Source organism: Aythya ferina (genome assembly GCF_964211825.1).
Source record: "Aythya ferina genome assembly, chromosome: 1".
In the NCBI taxonomy this organism is placed as follows: Eukaryota; Metazoa; Chordata; class Aves; order Anseriformes; family Anatidae; genus Aythya; species Aythya ferina.
Window position 1 is genome coordinate 192,724,059 of NC_140296.1, and position 16,440 is coordinate 192,740,498.

General features: G+C 43.0%; 1 protein-coding gene across 1 annotated transcript in view; it reads left to right on the forward strand.

Moving 5' to 3' along the window:
* Positions 1-488: 488 nt before the first annotated feature.
* Positions 489-16,440, forward strand: part of NAMPT (nicotinamide phosphoribosyltransferase) — a 30,297-nt gene continuing 14,345 nt past the window's right edge. Inside the window, exons 1-6 of the mRNA XM_084520880.1 lie at positions 489-627; positions 10,805-10,961; positions 12,169-12,272; positions 15,126-15,254; positions 15,729-15,887; positions 16,249-16,385. Coding sequence (XP_084377006.1) covers positions 568-627; positions 10,805-10,961; positions 12,169-12,272; positions 15,126-15,254; positions 15,729-15,887; positions 16,249-16,385 — 746 coding nt within the window. The 5' untranslated portion in view covers positions 489-567. The remainder of the gene's footprint in view (positions 628-10,804; positions 10,962-12,168; positions 12,273-15,125; positions 15,255-15,728; positions 15,888-16,248; positions 16,386-16,440) is intronic.

A 16,440-nucleotide genomic window follows, 5' to 3' on the forward strand; every position in this document is an offset into this window, starting at 1 on the left:
AAAAGGAGCCCTGTAGCGTGGGTCTGACTTTCTGCAATTTAAGGGAGCGATGCAATTAATGCATTGTTAATTAGGGTGGCTGTTTTCCGAACGGGAACGAGGGTCTCCCCGTCTCTGCCGGGAAATGTGGCCGTGCGGGACGCTCAGGGGCAGGGGGGCAGCTCGCCTTCCACCTCCAGCCCCCCCCTGCCGGGAGAGCCCTGCAGGAATTGGGGCAGGAGCAAAGCGAAGCCCCCCCCCCGCAGCGCGCCCCCGCCTCCGACCCATGAGAGCGCGCGCACAGGGCCGCTCGCTGACGTCACCAGCCCCTCCCCCAGCCATCGCGCGGCGCCCTCGCGTCACCACCGCCCCTCCCTCCTTTCCCCCTCGCCCAATAGCGAGCCGCCCTCCCCCCGCCGCGCGGCGGCGGCCAATCAGCGCGCGGGGAGCGCCGCGCCCAGGCCCCGCCCACACAGCGCTGGCGGGGCCCGCCCCCCTCCCGCGGCGGCGCAGCCCCAGTCCGCGCCGTGCCCGTGCCCGCGCCTCGCCCCGTGCTCGCTCCCGCGCCGCTGCCGGGGCCCCGGCGCCATGGAGTGCGCGGCGGCGGGGGCCGAGTTCAACATCCTGCTGGCCACCGACTCCTACAAGGTGCGTGGGGAGCCGGGGGGGGCGGCACCGAGCGGGGGGGGCGGCACCGAGCGGGGGGGGAACCGTTGGGACCGTTGGAAGCGTTGCCCCCCCCCCCCCGGTGGCCGTTAGCGGGGCCGGGAGCCCCTCACGGGGCGGGGGGGGCGGGTTCGGCGCCGGGGCCGGTGCCCCGAGCACGTGTGGGCCGCGGCGGGGAGAAACGAAAGCGCGGCGGCTGCGGGAGGTTTCGTATCCGGCGGGGAGCCGGGCGTGCCCTGCGGCACCGGCACCCGGCCCGGCGGGCAGCTCCTTCCCCGCTCCCCAATCCCGTCGTTTTTCAGCCCAAAACGCCGTCAGCGCGGCAGGAGGGGAGTGCGGCCCGGCCCCGGCGCTGCCCGGAGCTGACCCCGCAGCCCCTGAGCACCGGGCCTGCGGGATGCCGAGCCCGGTGCTACACACGCTGCCTCATCATCTAGAAAAAGCTAACTTTGTTTTCCCTTCAGGAGCTGACTTGCAATTCAGAGAGGTGTTTGGGGCGCTAAGTGCAGCCACAGTACCACTGCTTACTTTATTACAGTCCCTAAAAGGTTTATCCGTTCACGGGAGGCACGTTTCTGCAATTCGGGCCCCCTGTTCGCAGGAAGGTGAGCTGGAGCCTGCAGGATGCTGATAAGATCTCAGAGCATCTCCTCGAGGGCTTGTGGAGCTGCTTTCATTCAGGGCTTAACCTGGCACCGCTGCTCTTTAAGGTCCACGCGCAGTGTTCACTGTTAACCTTGGTTCAAATGTGGAAGAGCCGCTTCTCTTCCATATTCGGGACAAATAACACCCAGTACTGTGGGCATGGGTTTAAACAGCATCTATTTTAATTCTAACATGCCACTGCTTCCCTTAAATTCACTGCATCTGGTCAGGGATTAGTGCTAGTGAGGAGAACTGGGATGACAGACGGCATTTACTTCAGTCTCATTTGCTGATTTGGTAACAGCCCCCAAGTTGTAGAAATCCTAAAGGAGTCAAGTAAAGGGCTGAGTTTTTTTCTAGTTCAAATTTAATTTGGATGAAGTTGTCTGTGGCGATTAGGAGCGTTTTGTATTGTATCAGAAGCAGGTGGAGTTGCCTGCTTTGCTTTGTTAGGGCCATTCAAATTGTTTATCTTCCCATGTACTTTGTTCCAAGTCTTAAAAGCTCCAATATCGTTGAACAATGCTTTTACAAGTAGCTTCTTTTATCTTGTTAGGTAACAGGAGGGAGCATCACTTACCTTCTCCCTGGATGATACTGTCATTTCCTAATCAATGAAGCACACTTAGTGGAAGCACTTTCAACAACAATCGTGCTAAAATAGCTGGTAGTCTACAACACCAGACTTCTTACAGGAGTTACCAAGTGCTCTGATTAGCAATTAGAACAAAATTGAGAGTTGATGTTGTGTTTTTCTTCTTTTTTTCAATATTTCTGCTCTATCCGCAATCGCAGCATCTGTTTGTGTGCAGCACACAACAATCACACCGTGAGGCAGAACACGTAGCTGTGCTGGGAAGTTTGCTTGGTGATCCCGACACAGATCCGTACGAGCTAATGGTGGTGGCGAAAGCCACGTGAAAATAAACAGCTCGGGGACAAAATGTGCAGTGTCCCAACCAGCACGGCCCTAGCTCAGGCAGCTGTCCATGAGTAACAAGTTGTGGTGTCCCCGGCTCGTATCTGTCACAACTCATTAGTTTGAGGCAGGACAGTGCTGGCTCCGCTGTCCCACTTCTGTGTTGCTACAATAGAAAATTTGGGATGGCGAGAAAATTGGTGACTGGTTTAAGTGCCTATCAAAACCCAGGAACAAGTACCGTAAAGCAAAGTAATTTGGTAGGCAAAGATTTTTCCACTGACAGCTGATCCGGCCTCCTCCCTCCCAAACCGCTTTCCTGTCTGTGTGTGTGTCACAGGACATTTCATCTCAAGTCACAGACGATTATCAAACACCCAGTTTCAGTATCGTACTTAATTCTCATGTGCTCCGTTTTCCTGGATAGGAGTTTATTCCCAGCAGGTGAATTTCAGACTTCCTCCGCCCTGAACCCAGTACTCGGATTCCTCTGTGAATCAGGGCTTATGGATCTGTGCAAGTGCTCCATGATTTTGAGATAAGGTTTCAGATTGCCTAGCTTATCTCTAGCCCCAATAACAATATAAATGTTTTTAAATCTGATGATTTTTTCCCTCCCTCCGTACTTTGTTGCATATTCTTAAGCTTCTCCAAGTCCCCCAGGAGTATAACTCCCCGTGTGCTGGGTATTCAATGCCATCCCCTCCAGGTCTGGGCGTGGGCATCTGGTATGGTGTGTACGTGTCTTGCTAAACAACTAAAAATGTAGGTAAAACACATTTTTTAATTCTTCGGACCACAAGACTTTGAGGAAGATGACCCATGCAGAGTTATTTGGGGAACTGCTTTGTGTTGATGCCTGATGCAGTGATGATACTTCTAGCTGTGAAGCTTTTTGCTGGTGACCCGATGTTGCTGACAAAGGCCAGCACGTGAAGTCAGGATCCTTGTTGCTAGTTTGAGAGCTGGAGGAGGGGCCATCAGCAACTTCACTCCTTGAAGTTGACAGCTCCTCATGCAAGCAAACTGCATGCTGTCTCGTTCTGTCTATACCAGGAAGTTCCTCACTCTGGTTTTTCTTCTTTTTTTTTTCTTTTTTCCTTCTTATCAGGGGTTAATGTGTCCTAACCTTGCCCTTCCTCCCATCTGGGCCGTACCATTCCTCCCTGTGGTGCCTTTCTCATGCCCCTCTCTGGCAGGTTTGCTCCCTCATGGTGCTTCCCAGAGAAAGGTCCCGTGTCCTTCAGCTCCTCATCCATTCGGTGCTGCTGACATGCTGCCTCTCTCTCCTTTCTCTTTGATTCCCAGCGCTCTGTTCATCCCACGTTTGTTTGTTTGTGCACAGGCAACAAATCTTCCAGGGAATCCCTATCAGAGACCGTCCTGGGGGCAGCTTGGCAGAGCTGTGAGCCCAGCCTGGAGAGTGTGAGGAGCGAGGGGAAGGGCTGTTGAAGGGAGGCACGAGCCTCGTTTGCTAAAGCAGTGATAGCTTCTGTTGTTTTTACCAGTGGGCTGCCTGGCTGCTGCTTGGGATGGTTTGTAATTAAGCTGATAGCTCTAACAAGCTGCGATGCAATTACTCCATAGGAGGAGCGACTTGCCATCGGGACTGTAAATGAGATCTGTTTCTCTTTCAGGATGCTCCGAGGCAGCTTAAAGATTTTTGCTTAACTCCATACATCTTCCATGTTGAATCTTAATTATTTGTCGTTGCGAGTGACTTCTTACACTCGGCATGGATGCAGAAGAGCACTTGTGAAGCATTTCACACCAGTGTGTGTTTATTCTCAGGCTCCAGCAGGCGGCACGTGCTTTATTTAGAAGGCTGTAGGTATGCGAGGAAGAGTCATGAGTAGCCTTGAGCTTATTGGGTTTGATTAGTACTCAATGGTGGCATATTATTCTTCTTTGGGGCACATATATGTGGATATATATTTATTTTAATTGATAGGAGTTGGACTCAATGATGCTTGTGGGTCCCTTCCAACTCGGGATAAGCTATGATTCTAATTAAAATCTTCTGGTAGGGGTGCAAATGTGTTTTGTTGCCTCCTGTAATTTTGCCAGTGGAAGATAATGGAACCTTCTGGGCTGGCATTCCTTGTAGGAAGCAACCTTTGCTCTGTCAGGGGCTGTTATCTTCCAAATTTTGACAGCCATGTGGTGGTGTCCCAGCCCCCAGGTCGTCATTGCTCCGAGGGAACACTGCAACGGGACAGGATCCAGACAGTTTTTAAATGAACGGGAAGTACACTTTCACTGAGTCACTGCAGCTTTCGTTTTCAAAAAGTTAAATGTGTCTCCTTTACATTTAAGGATCAGGAAACTTGTAGCAGTATGTGAAATACTACAGAGGACTACTTAAACATGTGTGAACAGAAAACATAAGGTGTTTTGTCATCTTTGTTATGATAATCTTGGATGCAAAACACTGGGATTTGGGGAGGTAAAGAAATCTGTTGTAAAGTGTTACCTTTTTTAAACATTTTTTTTTTGAGCATTTTAGAATATATTTAGTTACAGTGTTTACACTTGACCTTGTTTTTTAGATGAACGTGAATGTGGTCACTTTGAGCATCTCTTGCTGTTATGAGCAGCTTCCTCAGAAGTTTGGTTATGTGCATGTGTTCACCTTTCTTTCCATAGTACTGGCTGATCTGTTAACTATTTCTTGCTCACCTCTCATCCTCTTATTTTTTAACCTGTAAGTAAGAGATGATGGATGAACTAGAATACAGAGACATTCAGATTGGTAGAATATCAGCTTTCAGTCTCGGTCATAACCTGAATTAGTTTCTCCTTCTCATCTATAAGAGCCCCAATATTCTCACTTAAACACTTCCCTAATCTGTGTTTGCTATGCTTGTGCCACTTAAAGTCATCTGGGTTCTCTCTGAGGCTATTTTCTTATGGTAATTCGAAGTTCATATATGATCAAAATAAGAAGATTGTACTTGACTATTAGGTTTTTTGTTTTTGTTTTTATGCTTTCCTGCAAGCACCTTGCACTTAATCTACCATTGTTGAATGCCTTTTTTTTTGTTAACTTCTTAAAGGTTGATTCTCCTGTGGTTGCCTTTTGTGTTCAGATAAGTTTATTGTTTAACCACACCAACTCTGGGTTTGGTTTTCATTTCTACTTTTATTTGTGGTACGTGTTCCTTATGTGACTGCTTTGGAAGCAGCAAAAGCATCCTTGTTGCATCTGATTGCTTGTCGCAGGTTTTTTTCTTCCCGAAGAGGGTCAGCAATAACTGCTGTTAGTTATGTTAGTTAGTTAGTTACCCAGTGAGGTATATTTGATGAAGCATTTCCTTTGTTCCCAATTACTGGTTCACTTCCTCCATTGTCAGCTGTGTTTTCCATGGAGGTTATGGGCAAGCTTTGCTTTGAACCCCTCCATGGGTTGAACCCGATGGAGGGTTAGGTGAAGTGCTCTTTCAATCACCGCCTCCCTCTCCCTACACGAGGTTTTCACCTGGTAATACCAGCACTCCGGCTCTTACAGGTGCTTCTTCAAAGTGTCTCCAGCAGAAATGCCTGAAGCCCCCCTGCAGTAAAGTCACCTCATTCAGCGGGTTGTATGTGGGGGCGAGGATCCCCCAAACACATCTCTGCCAGCACTAGTTAGTTCAACGAGCCATTCTGACACCTCATCCTGCAACTTTGGCTCTTCTTTTTGTCACTTAGAACAATTCTTACCTATACTGATATGGATATAGCCCATTTTGTTGTATGAACGAGGCTTGCAGTAGTGAGCAAGCCATAATTTGTGCCTTAATAACTTTCTGCAGACCCTGAAGTGACCCAGTTGAATAGCTCATCTACCAACTTCCTTCATTCCACATTCCTTCAGACTTATTTTCTCCCTGATTGTCCCTTGTTTCCCCGTGATTCTGTGTTTCTGCCTTGGTTTCAGTAGCTGGGCTGTTCCATACCTACTTTGCAATAATTTTCAACTAACCCCAGAAAATTCAAGTACCTTCGTAGCTGAGCTGGCGTTATCTTATCACTTGTGGAGTTACAGTACAGGCCAGACCCTGCTGGTAGATCTCTGCGTTTTGTTTTCTTTGCTGCAGACGGGGCTCAGAGGCATCTTTCTGATGGTTTGTGGTATCAACGTGTTGAACGCCAGGGTAAACCACTGCTGGAGAATTTGGCCACACCTGACTCCTGTACTTACGTCAGACCTGGTTCCCCTCCTGTTCTCAAATGCTTGATGTGTATAGACTTAAACAACCTTTTTAAAGTAGTTTCACTGCAAACTCTTGTACATCAAAGCTTATAAACGCAGGCTGTTACTCCAAAGGGTTTATCATCTAGCCTACAAAAAAAAAATAATACAGCCCTTTGCCTCAGTTCTCCCTGTTTTGTTATGAGTACCTGTTAATTCATTTCTCTTAAAATGTGACTTTTAATATTGGGTGTTTTCTTGGAGTGTTTCCTCGGATGCCTGACCCAAATCTGATTTGTGCTTTATGTTCTTCTCAGATGGCTGACTAGATTTAGCTACACAGATGAAGTCCTCACAGAGGTGTTCCTTGCCCAGCATGCACCTTTGCTTGGATTAAATTTAATAAGGAGCAATCACAACTGGAGGATAGGTGCGGTCCTAGTACATAACCTTGTTGTAGATGGCTGGTTGTCAGACTTGGAGTGGACAAAACCTAAACCACAGTCTTGAACTAAGTACCAAAAGGCATTAGAAGATATTTTGGAGTTCTGTTTTTTTTTGTTGGTGGTGGTGGTGATGTTTTTTTTGTAAGGGGTCTCTTAATCCCCTACTGGGACTTTGGTTTTGCTTCTGTTAGTTTCTGTAGAAGAGGGGTTTTCTGTTGAGTTTCTAGTCACTTCTGCTTATCAAGAGCCTGTCTGTACAGGTCCAGCTTCTGTCATCCCCTACCCGAAAGCATGGGTTTACCAATGCTGTCTCAATCTGCAAGTCACGTAAAACACATTTCAAATGCCACCCGTTGTCATGGATTGTTTTTTCTACTCTTAAGTAGAATACAGAGAGAATCAAAACATCTGACAACAAGGGCAGCTCTGGCAATTTTCAAAGTGTACTTTTCCTTGTGCAAGCGCCTTGTAGTCCTGTTCGTGTGGTTGGTTGTAGAGTTTGTTTTGATTTGTTTTCCACGGGCGCTCTGTCTCTTCCGTGAGTGTTCCCGTTCCCTTGGGCTTGATCCTTCCTCATATTTCATTTATTTTCTACCCCAGACATTTGACTACGTATCCAAGTGCCTGCCCAACACTCTGGTGCATGGCTATTAATTCCCTACCTCCCAGACATCCAGAAATCCCTGCTAACAGTGAGATCTGCAGTGATGCTTATTAAGCAGATGTGCCTCCTAGGCACCTTCTGTGCCCTGCCTGGTAGCTTGCGGGCACAGCCGGGTCCAGACAAGTGCCCTCTGGCTGATGGCTGTGTGCTGGAGGCGCAGGGTGACACCGTGACTTAGCACAGCAGGGACATGGAGGGTTGGGAATGGATCCAGAGAGCTGCAGCTCCTGCTGAACCCGTCGAGAACAGGGGAAATGGCTCTTGTGGATGACTTCTCACGCACCTGGAGTAAGCAGTGGTGGGAAGATTTGGGCCTTTAATGCTGTGCTTGTGCCTTTAAGTACCGAGAAGTCTGTGAGATCCTTGCGGACACCCAGTGGGGGTTTTTGATTTTTGTAGCTAAAACCAATAGCTCTGTAGAGCATCAAAGAAAAGCACAAGATATTTAAGATTGCAAAGGTGAAGTTTGCTTAGATGTGAAATATCCTAATTGCCAAGGATGTGTATTTTTCACTGTCCAAACAGGTTCTAGTATGTGAAGAATAGAATTAAATGTTACACACATAACTGTTGGAAAATAAATCATCTTTCAAGTACTTGATGAAATTTAATTGATAAACTGACACTACTTTCACAAGCAATTTTTATCTAGGTTGTCATCCTTAGAGATAACTTTTCTGGAAGCTAGTGGATATACACTTTCAGGTTAAGATCTAATCCAAAGTCAGGAAAAAAAAAATCTAAACCTGTGATTTACTGTTTGAGGAACTTGAGTGCATCTTTTTTAGGTTGAAACTGCCAGCAAGGTAGTTTGATGGAGCTGTTTCCCCAGGCATGCTCCTTAAAGGATAAGTTGGGCTGTTGGCTTTCCAGCTGGGTTTCAACATTCAGCTTCCAGTCTACAGCCAGAGCAGCGTGTTTTGGGATTGTGCTTCAAAGCAGAGCTAGGATGGGAAGTCCATGAGGAAAACTGCATTGAAATGCGCCAGGGGAAGGTGGCACCAACTCACTGTGTGCGCTGCACACCTAAAGTGAATTTGGGGCCTGTAACCCATTGATAGAGAGAAATGTTTAGCTGGAGGAGATGCCTTGGAACAGCAAAAGCCAGAGGTGTGTGTTTTTTTTTTTAAGCTGGTAGCTGAGAGTCATGCAAGTTTTCATGATAATGTAGATGCTAACTTCAGCAACCTGCCTTTGTAACTTGGATAATTAAACTTCGTTAAAGAGACTTGATTTGGCAGTCTCATGTGGATGTAGGTTTGGTTTGGTTTTTTTTACCTTGCTTGAACCATTGTGGATAAAACAACAACGTTGCATCTTTTTGTTCCAGATCATATTCAAAGAATTGGGGTATTGGTTTGGGGAATTGTTTGGGGGATGCTGGCTGTGTGCATTTGGAGCTGGCGCACTTTGTCGAGTGCTTCTGAAATCATGAAGCTGTAGCATGCAAATTGGATGAAGAATGAAAATCAAGTTAACCGGAGTTCCCAAGTGATATAATCAAATGAGAAGCCCCAGCTTAAAGTCCTGTCCCTTACATGCTCACAAAAAAGAACAAATTTTTTCACGTAAGGGGATTGCGTGGGTGCCCATACTCCGGTTAGTCAGCAAGACGTGACAAACAGTGTATTGTTAGACTGCTCTGTAGTAGGTTTTTTGGATTGATGTGTGGTTTTGTGTGGTTGTGGTTTTGTGCGTGTGGTAACGGGGTGAGCAGAACTGCCTGGGCTGGCACTGGGATTCACTTTGTTGGGAGCTCTGCCTGGAACTGGGAGCGGGCATGTTACAATTGGTGGGGTGAGGCTTTTCCTAATAGAAACCAAATCTGTCGGGCAGTTTTTGGCTTTGATTTTGATGTGATTAGCAGTAGGCATTCTCCCTTTGGAGATTCAAAAACTGTTTTTTAAATCCTTTAATAGACAATTTTATCAATACAGGTTAAGGGAAACTTTCAAATGTTTTACTTTGAAAGTGTCAGAGGTGCATTTTTTAAAAAGACAGGACAATGTTAAACTGTCCTTTTTCCAATTCAGTGTGGTGTTGGAAAGGACACTCTTTAGGATGGTTTGGAGTAAGGAGTAGCAGCAAGTATAACTCGTAGTTGAGATGATAAGTGTGGACATTTCAGAAAAATCCAGATGTATTTCATGCCTTTTTCAAGTTTTGTTCTTGTGTGTGATGTTGCTTTACTCGGCTGTAGGAACAGTTTTCTCTTACGGAGTGCATAGACTTCTTCACAGACTTTTCTTAATAATTTTAGAAAAAATGTTGATACCTCACCTCTGCGTATGCCTTAAGCTGCTTTATGCATCCTGTAATTTCAACATTCAGATTTACAATATCAAAGTTACATCACTTTGTGTGTGTGTGTAATATGGAATTAGAGGTTTTACATGGGGTTTGCTTTTTACATACTAGTAGATAAGAATTTTGCAGATTTAAGTTGCTAATGTTTAAAGTACAGCTGTTTCAAACAACACATTACCCTAAGTAAATTTATGGGTAGATTTATTAATTACCAGTAGTTAATAAAAGCTGGTGTGGCTGAATCCAGTTTACCTGGATATGTTCATGTGACCAGTTTCCATGTGATACGCGCTTTCGGACTGCAACTTTTCGTGCTTCCTCTATGCCAAATGAGAACTTTGTCAGAAATTGGAAAAAAGTACAAAAGGGGAGGTACAAACCCCAAGCAGATCTCGTAACAGTATTACCAGCAGTAACAGGTTTGTAAGCTGGCTTTAACATAATCTCAGCTTGAGAAATGCACTCTGCCCGTGGATAATGGGACGCTTGGGTAGGTGCCATTGTCGGTGCCTTCTTGAGTCTCGATGGCTTTCACCTGAATTGCATGATTATAGCATTCAGCACTTCAACTACAAGCAGAGACCTCCACGTTGGTAGTGGAAAACAGCTCTTGGGCTTGGCCAAAGCATGGTGGAGTGAAAACTGCCCGGGTAGGTAGGTCAGTGCCCAGTGCTGATCCTAAAATCCCAGCCAGTGTCCTTCCCAGTTAGTCAAAGCAGAGGATTGAGTGCTGGCCATGAAGGCTACTGGGGAAAAAGGCCTGTTATGGAAGCAAAATAAGATAAAGGAGACAGACCTCTGAACTGAAAATTGAAGAAGTGGGAAATCCCCCAAAGACTTGCTGACTGTAGAGTGTAAACAGGGAATAGTCCAGAAGAGTTGGAGTTACCGTAAGCTTTAACATACGAAGAGCTCTGCTGCAAACCCTAATATTGCCCAATGACTTTTGATTTCTCTTTTTGCAGTGTTGTTTCAAGTACTTACTGAAGTTTTTCTTAACGTAGGTTACACACTACAAGCAATATCCACCTAACACAAGCAAAGTATATTCCTACTTCGAATGTCGTGAAAAGAAGACGGAAAATTCCAAATTAAGGAAAGTGAAATACGAAGAAACCGTTTTTTATGGCTTGCAATACATTCTGAATAAATACTTAAAAGGTAACTGACTCAAAAGTAAAACTTTACCTGAAAATAAATACCTTAATTTTTCTGAAGTCTTTCTGGAGTTGTAGAATTTTAAACAAATCCAGACTATTTTGGTGCAGTACAGGTAGTGGCAGGCATAAGATATTATTTATGTGATTTTGAAAATGAGATGACCGCCCTTGTTAAAAGGTACTGACTTCTAAATTCAGGCACCATTCTACTGTTTCTTTGTGACAATGGGTTACTAAAAACAAAGAGGTGTTTGTATCCCTACTTCAGGGGGTTAAATTGAAATGAATTGAAGTGGAGCAAGACTTCATAGAACCACACAGAGGTACATGTCACATTTTGAACATGAATTTTAGTCTATTTGCTGATTTATTTAGTGTGTAAGGCAGTAATATCAATTTCCCTTAAATTTTTGTTGCCACTCAGATTGCTGAACAAGGCAGCTACATGTGAACATGTTTTCAATATTGACAATTTTAAGAGTAACATCTGAAAAATCCATGGTGGCATTTAAGACTTCGCTTGCTTTTTTGCATTATGTGTGAATGTCATCTGTTCTGACCCAAATGCAAATTGCCTTCTGCCAGGCTTGGGAAGGACAACTTTAGCCATATAGCTTACTTGTCTTTTATCTTGAACCAGAATTCGTAAATCTCTCTGCAAGTTCTGCCAGATATTGGAATTAGACTAAAATCAAAGCATTTGATAATCTTTTCTGTAGCAATCTGAGGATTGTTCTCTAACATTGCAAATAGAAGATTGGTCACAAAGCAGCAGCAATGATTCAAGTAATGTGGTTAGTCTGTCTGTTTGTGTCACAGAAGTGTTTAATCTGATTTTTTAAGGCCTCTCTATAGGGATTCTTTCTGGAGCAGCGCAGCTTGAGACCTGAGCTAGTCAGGTTATGTCTTCTGTGTGCTGAGTTGCACAATTGTCACGCTCCTTCAGGAAAGTCACAGATAAACAAAACCCTTGACAGGTTATTAACCATCATAAAATAGAAAGCTGAAACTTTTCTTGAGTCACCTGCTGACCACAGTTCCCTTAGCATCCTAATCTATGTAATAAGTTAAATTTGGTTTGAGCATAGCTGATTTACTGCACTTGACATGTTTCCTGTGTTGTTATTTTTTTGAGGCAAAGTAACTTTTCTGTGTCTGAACCTATTTGTTATTATTTCCTAATCTTTCATTTGTTTCTGGAACCACAGGTAAAGTGGTAACCAAAGAGAAAATCAAGGAAGCCAAAGAAGTGTATAGGGAGCACTTTCAAGACGACGTCTTCAATGAAAAGGGATGGAACTATATTCTGGAGGTAAAAACTTATGGAAATAATGCAAGGTCATCCTGAAGGATTTATGTATAAACTGCAAAATAAGTTTCACAGTCTCTTCTTTAAATCAAGATATTTTAACTGTAATACCAAAGTGTGGGTAAATTTAGCTTTTTCATACAGTGTACAGGGAGTAGAAGCAGTCAGAGAATAATCATATAATTGCAAGTCCATGGAGGAAAAACAATTTTCATCCTTTTGGATGCCAAATACGGCTTTGCAGGTAATAAGGATTTATGGCTGCTGTCAGCCAGTTAGAATAAGTGGGGGCTTATTGGCAAGTCTCCATTTATAATATAGTGCTTAGTGGTTGGTTGCATCATTTATATTGCTTTCTGTAACTAATCATAACCATTTTTATTCCAATGCAGGAAGCATTACAACTTCTTGTATGTGTAAATAGTTCCAGAAAATGTGTTTTGTTCAATTGTTTCCTAAATTTTCCAGAGATACTTAAGTTGAACTTCATTATGAAATACAAGGCTTGAACATTTGACACACAAATCTTCCCAAGTCTTTCCTCAATTTATCCTCTTTCCCTTTTGTTTAAAATGTAGCAGTCTTCAAGTAATTGCAAATATCTCTTCTGTGTAAAGCCACCAGATTCAGAGTAGTAACACTCTTCAGAGTTGTTCTAATTTCTGCTGGTGAATTAAATACCAGGTTTCATTGTGGATTCTTATGAATGGCATTTGACGCTTGAAAACACAATTTTTAGCCTTTTGCATTTATTTTCACATGGATACCCTGACTGGATGTATTTTTGGTGGCATCTGTGAATATATCTGGATATCATCTTGCAATAAGGGTGAGCCATAAGGAGTGCAAAACAGAAAAGTGAATTTAAGTGTTGAAAATGGCAGCGAGGTAAATAACATTGTTCTCTAAGAGGGACTTAGGTGTTTGTAGAGCACTTGTATCCACTTGAAACAGCTACAACTGTGAATTAAAGACATATTTTTAAGTTACGTTATAGATTGTGGGCTACTCTAATCTGTATTTAATCTTGACCCCCCTTGGGCTAAACTGAATTAATACCTTGTTAATGCTGCATGTCTGTCCACACTGAGTTTTGATATGGTTTAACTAAACCTGTTTCAATGGCTTATTCAAAATAGCCTTCCCAAGTACCCTCTGTGTACTTTATTCCTTGTGTTCTTTATTCCTTGGTCAGATTTTCTTGCTAAAACAGTACATATATAAAAACAAATATAATTTCCATTTTGTTCTTAGATGCTAGTGGCGCTCAGAGTGGAATGGCTTGTTCCCTTTGGGTGCTTGTCTGCCCTTATGAGCACCCAGAGGTGTTCTATCCCTCTCTACTACTGCCTGCTCTCTTTGACTCTGTTAACTGGTATGTTGTGTTAGGTAAAGTGGAGGGAGCAATGGCTGTATGAGTGACATGCCAAAATGAATTTGAAATGTATGTACGTGAACTTGTACAGAGTAAATGAAGAAGTAAATACCTATAGAATGGAGGGAGTGGAAAGGAGGAATGGGATTCCTGTGGAATGAGGGGATGGGGTAGAGGCTGGAAGCAAACAGGATCTGGTGAGGAGCATTAGAGATGTAAGCCCTGAACATATGGAGTTGATCTGGGCTAAAAAGGATATAAATGATGATTTTTGCCTGAAATGCTTACCAGACACACTCTGCGTACATTCAGGAGATACCTCATTACAGAAAGAAGCTGACTCTACCTGAAAATTGTGAAAGATGCTATAGCATTATGATGAATTACAGTATTTTGATGAATGGTGCTATAGTGGTATGACATGACCCTGTTGCTTTTTCCGTGGACAAAATGAACACCTTTAGCAACTTTTAAATCTGTTTTGTTTTTCCACCAAGTTTACTTCTGATTGAATCAGTAATACATAATTTTGAGCCTTTTTGAAGGCTTCATTGTCCTTTATTAAACCAGAACTGTCATCTCCAAATCTGACAACTAAACCCTGTGTGGTATGTAAACACAACTTGCTTCAGTGTCTTACACTTCAGAAGAAACCTTTTAACTGTAGTATAGAAAAGATCTTTGTTGAGTTTTGGGCACTGGTAACAATTTTTGTTACCTTTAAAGAAGTAATATCACGCGAAGATTTCTGTCAAAAAGTATTGATGTGCAAAATGGTTTAAGTATTGTCAGTTTAGCTTGCAAAGTTATAATTACTGTTTTAGAACTACTGTTTGCAACTTACTCTTTTGCAGAAGGCATACTCCACAAAATACTCTTTCAGGGATGAAAGACTGAATTTGACAGAAGAATGACACTTCGAGATTGGATTTCATGTGTAGTGAATAGTTGAGATGACAAAATATTCTTTATGATAGATGCTAAATAGATCCTACTCTAATAAATTAACAAAGCACGCTTCTAGACCAAGCAAAACTAGCGATTTTTGTTTAAGATCTACATAATAGCTAAACAGTTGGGATTTTCTGCTTTCTTCATGTGAAAACTGCATAGCAGATATTTCTTGTTCTGTGAATAGAGCATATTTCTTTTTATTGACTATTTAAGCTTTTATGCATCAAGGAACGAAAGTGATAACCAGAATTTGGATTGATAAAGATACTCTATATAATTTATTTTTTATAAATTCTTTATAATTTATTTTTTAGGTTATGGAGTTTTACTCCTTTTTGATAAATGCATTTTTCTTACTCATTTGGGTTGGTCAGTATATAAACAAACTGAATTATTTTTAAGGTCGAAAGAAAAAAATAAAAAGCTTTATCAATGAACTCACAGACTGACTTTTATCCACTGCAGTTAAGTATGAGAAGTAGGTTCCAACCTTCTGTTACCTAATAATATTGCTGTTTCTCACACAGAAATATGATGGCCATCTTCCTATTGAAATAAAAGCGGTTCCTGAGGGCTCTGTCATTCCCAGAGGAAATGTTCTCTTCACAGTAGAAAACACAGATCCAGAATGCTACTGGCTCACAAATTGGATTGAGGTCAGTTTTGGAAGGCTAGTATGTTTTTTCTAAATAAATATTAACACACTTAATTTAAGGGTTGAATCCCTTAATAGCTTAAAGAGATTCTCTGGCTGCTTTCATCTTCTGCTTTAAGTAAGCCTGGATTCTTTCTTTAGTGCTCTTACCTTTTCCCACTACCTGGCAAGTGACTGTAATAGTTTTTACAGGAAATCCACAGCAGTACTTTTATTAATGAGGAAAAGAGGAGGAAGGGTGATAAATGTCTGTAGCTTGGGAGCAATAAGTCCCAAGATGGCCAGTACTTACCTGCCTTATAAAGGTATTATAAAGGCAAATTACTTTAACCTAAAGCAAATTGTTGGAGCCATCAGTACTTCCTGAATGGGTGATGAAAATAAATAGCCCTTTTTGAACCTGATTAAATACCAAGTGGGGATTTTGGAATCCTAAGCAAACTTGCACCTAATAATGTGTTGGGTTTTATTTTAGACTATTCTTGTTCAGTCGTGGTATCCAATCACAGTAGCTACGAATTCTAGAGAGCAGAAAAAGATTTTGGCCAAGTATTTGCTGGAGACTTCTGGCAGCTTAGAAGGACTGGAATATAAACTGCATGACTTCGGCTACAGAGGAGTTTCTTCACAAGAGGTAATGCTACTTTTCTAGTAATTGGAGAAGCCTGATCCTTCTTAACTATAAGGGATAGCAGCATGTATTTGTTAACAGTTACATCTATGTGCAGCAGTGAAATTGTGAATACACAGAGCACTGCATTTGGGCTTATGTGGAGTGGGTAAATCTGGGTGGGTGGGTGTGTCTGAGCTGTGTCTGACTGCTAGGCTGGGAGAGCTTTCTTCGATGTAGAAACCGTCTTTCCTGTGTAAATGCATTAAGAGTGTATTGGTGAAACAGGAACTGAGTCAAAGTTTTGTTTCAATCTAGTGCTAGCCAGTAACTGGTTTTAGGCTTCTATATTTGGCCTGGCAACTGAGAGCTGCATCTTTTTCAGACTGCAGGAATAGGAGCGTCAGCTCATTTGGTGAACTTCAAAGGAACAGACACTGTAGCTGGAATTGCATTAATTAAAAAGTACTATGGAACAAAAGATCCGGTTCCAGGGTATTCTGTTCCAGCTGCTGAACACAGGTAAGATTTTTGTCTATCAAAACTTTTTTTTTTTTTTTTAAATAGAAAAGTTACA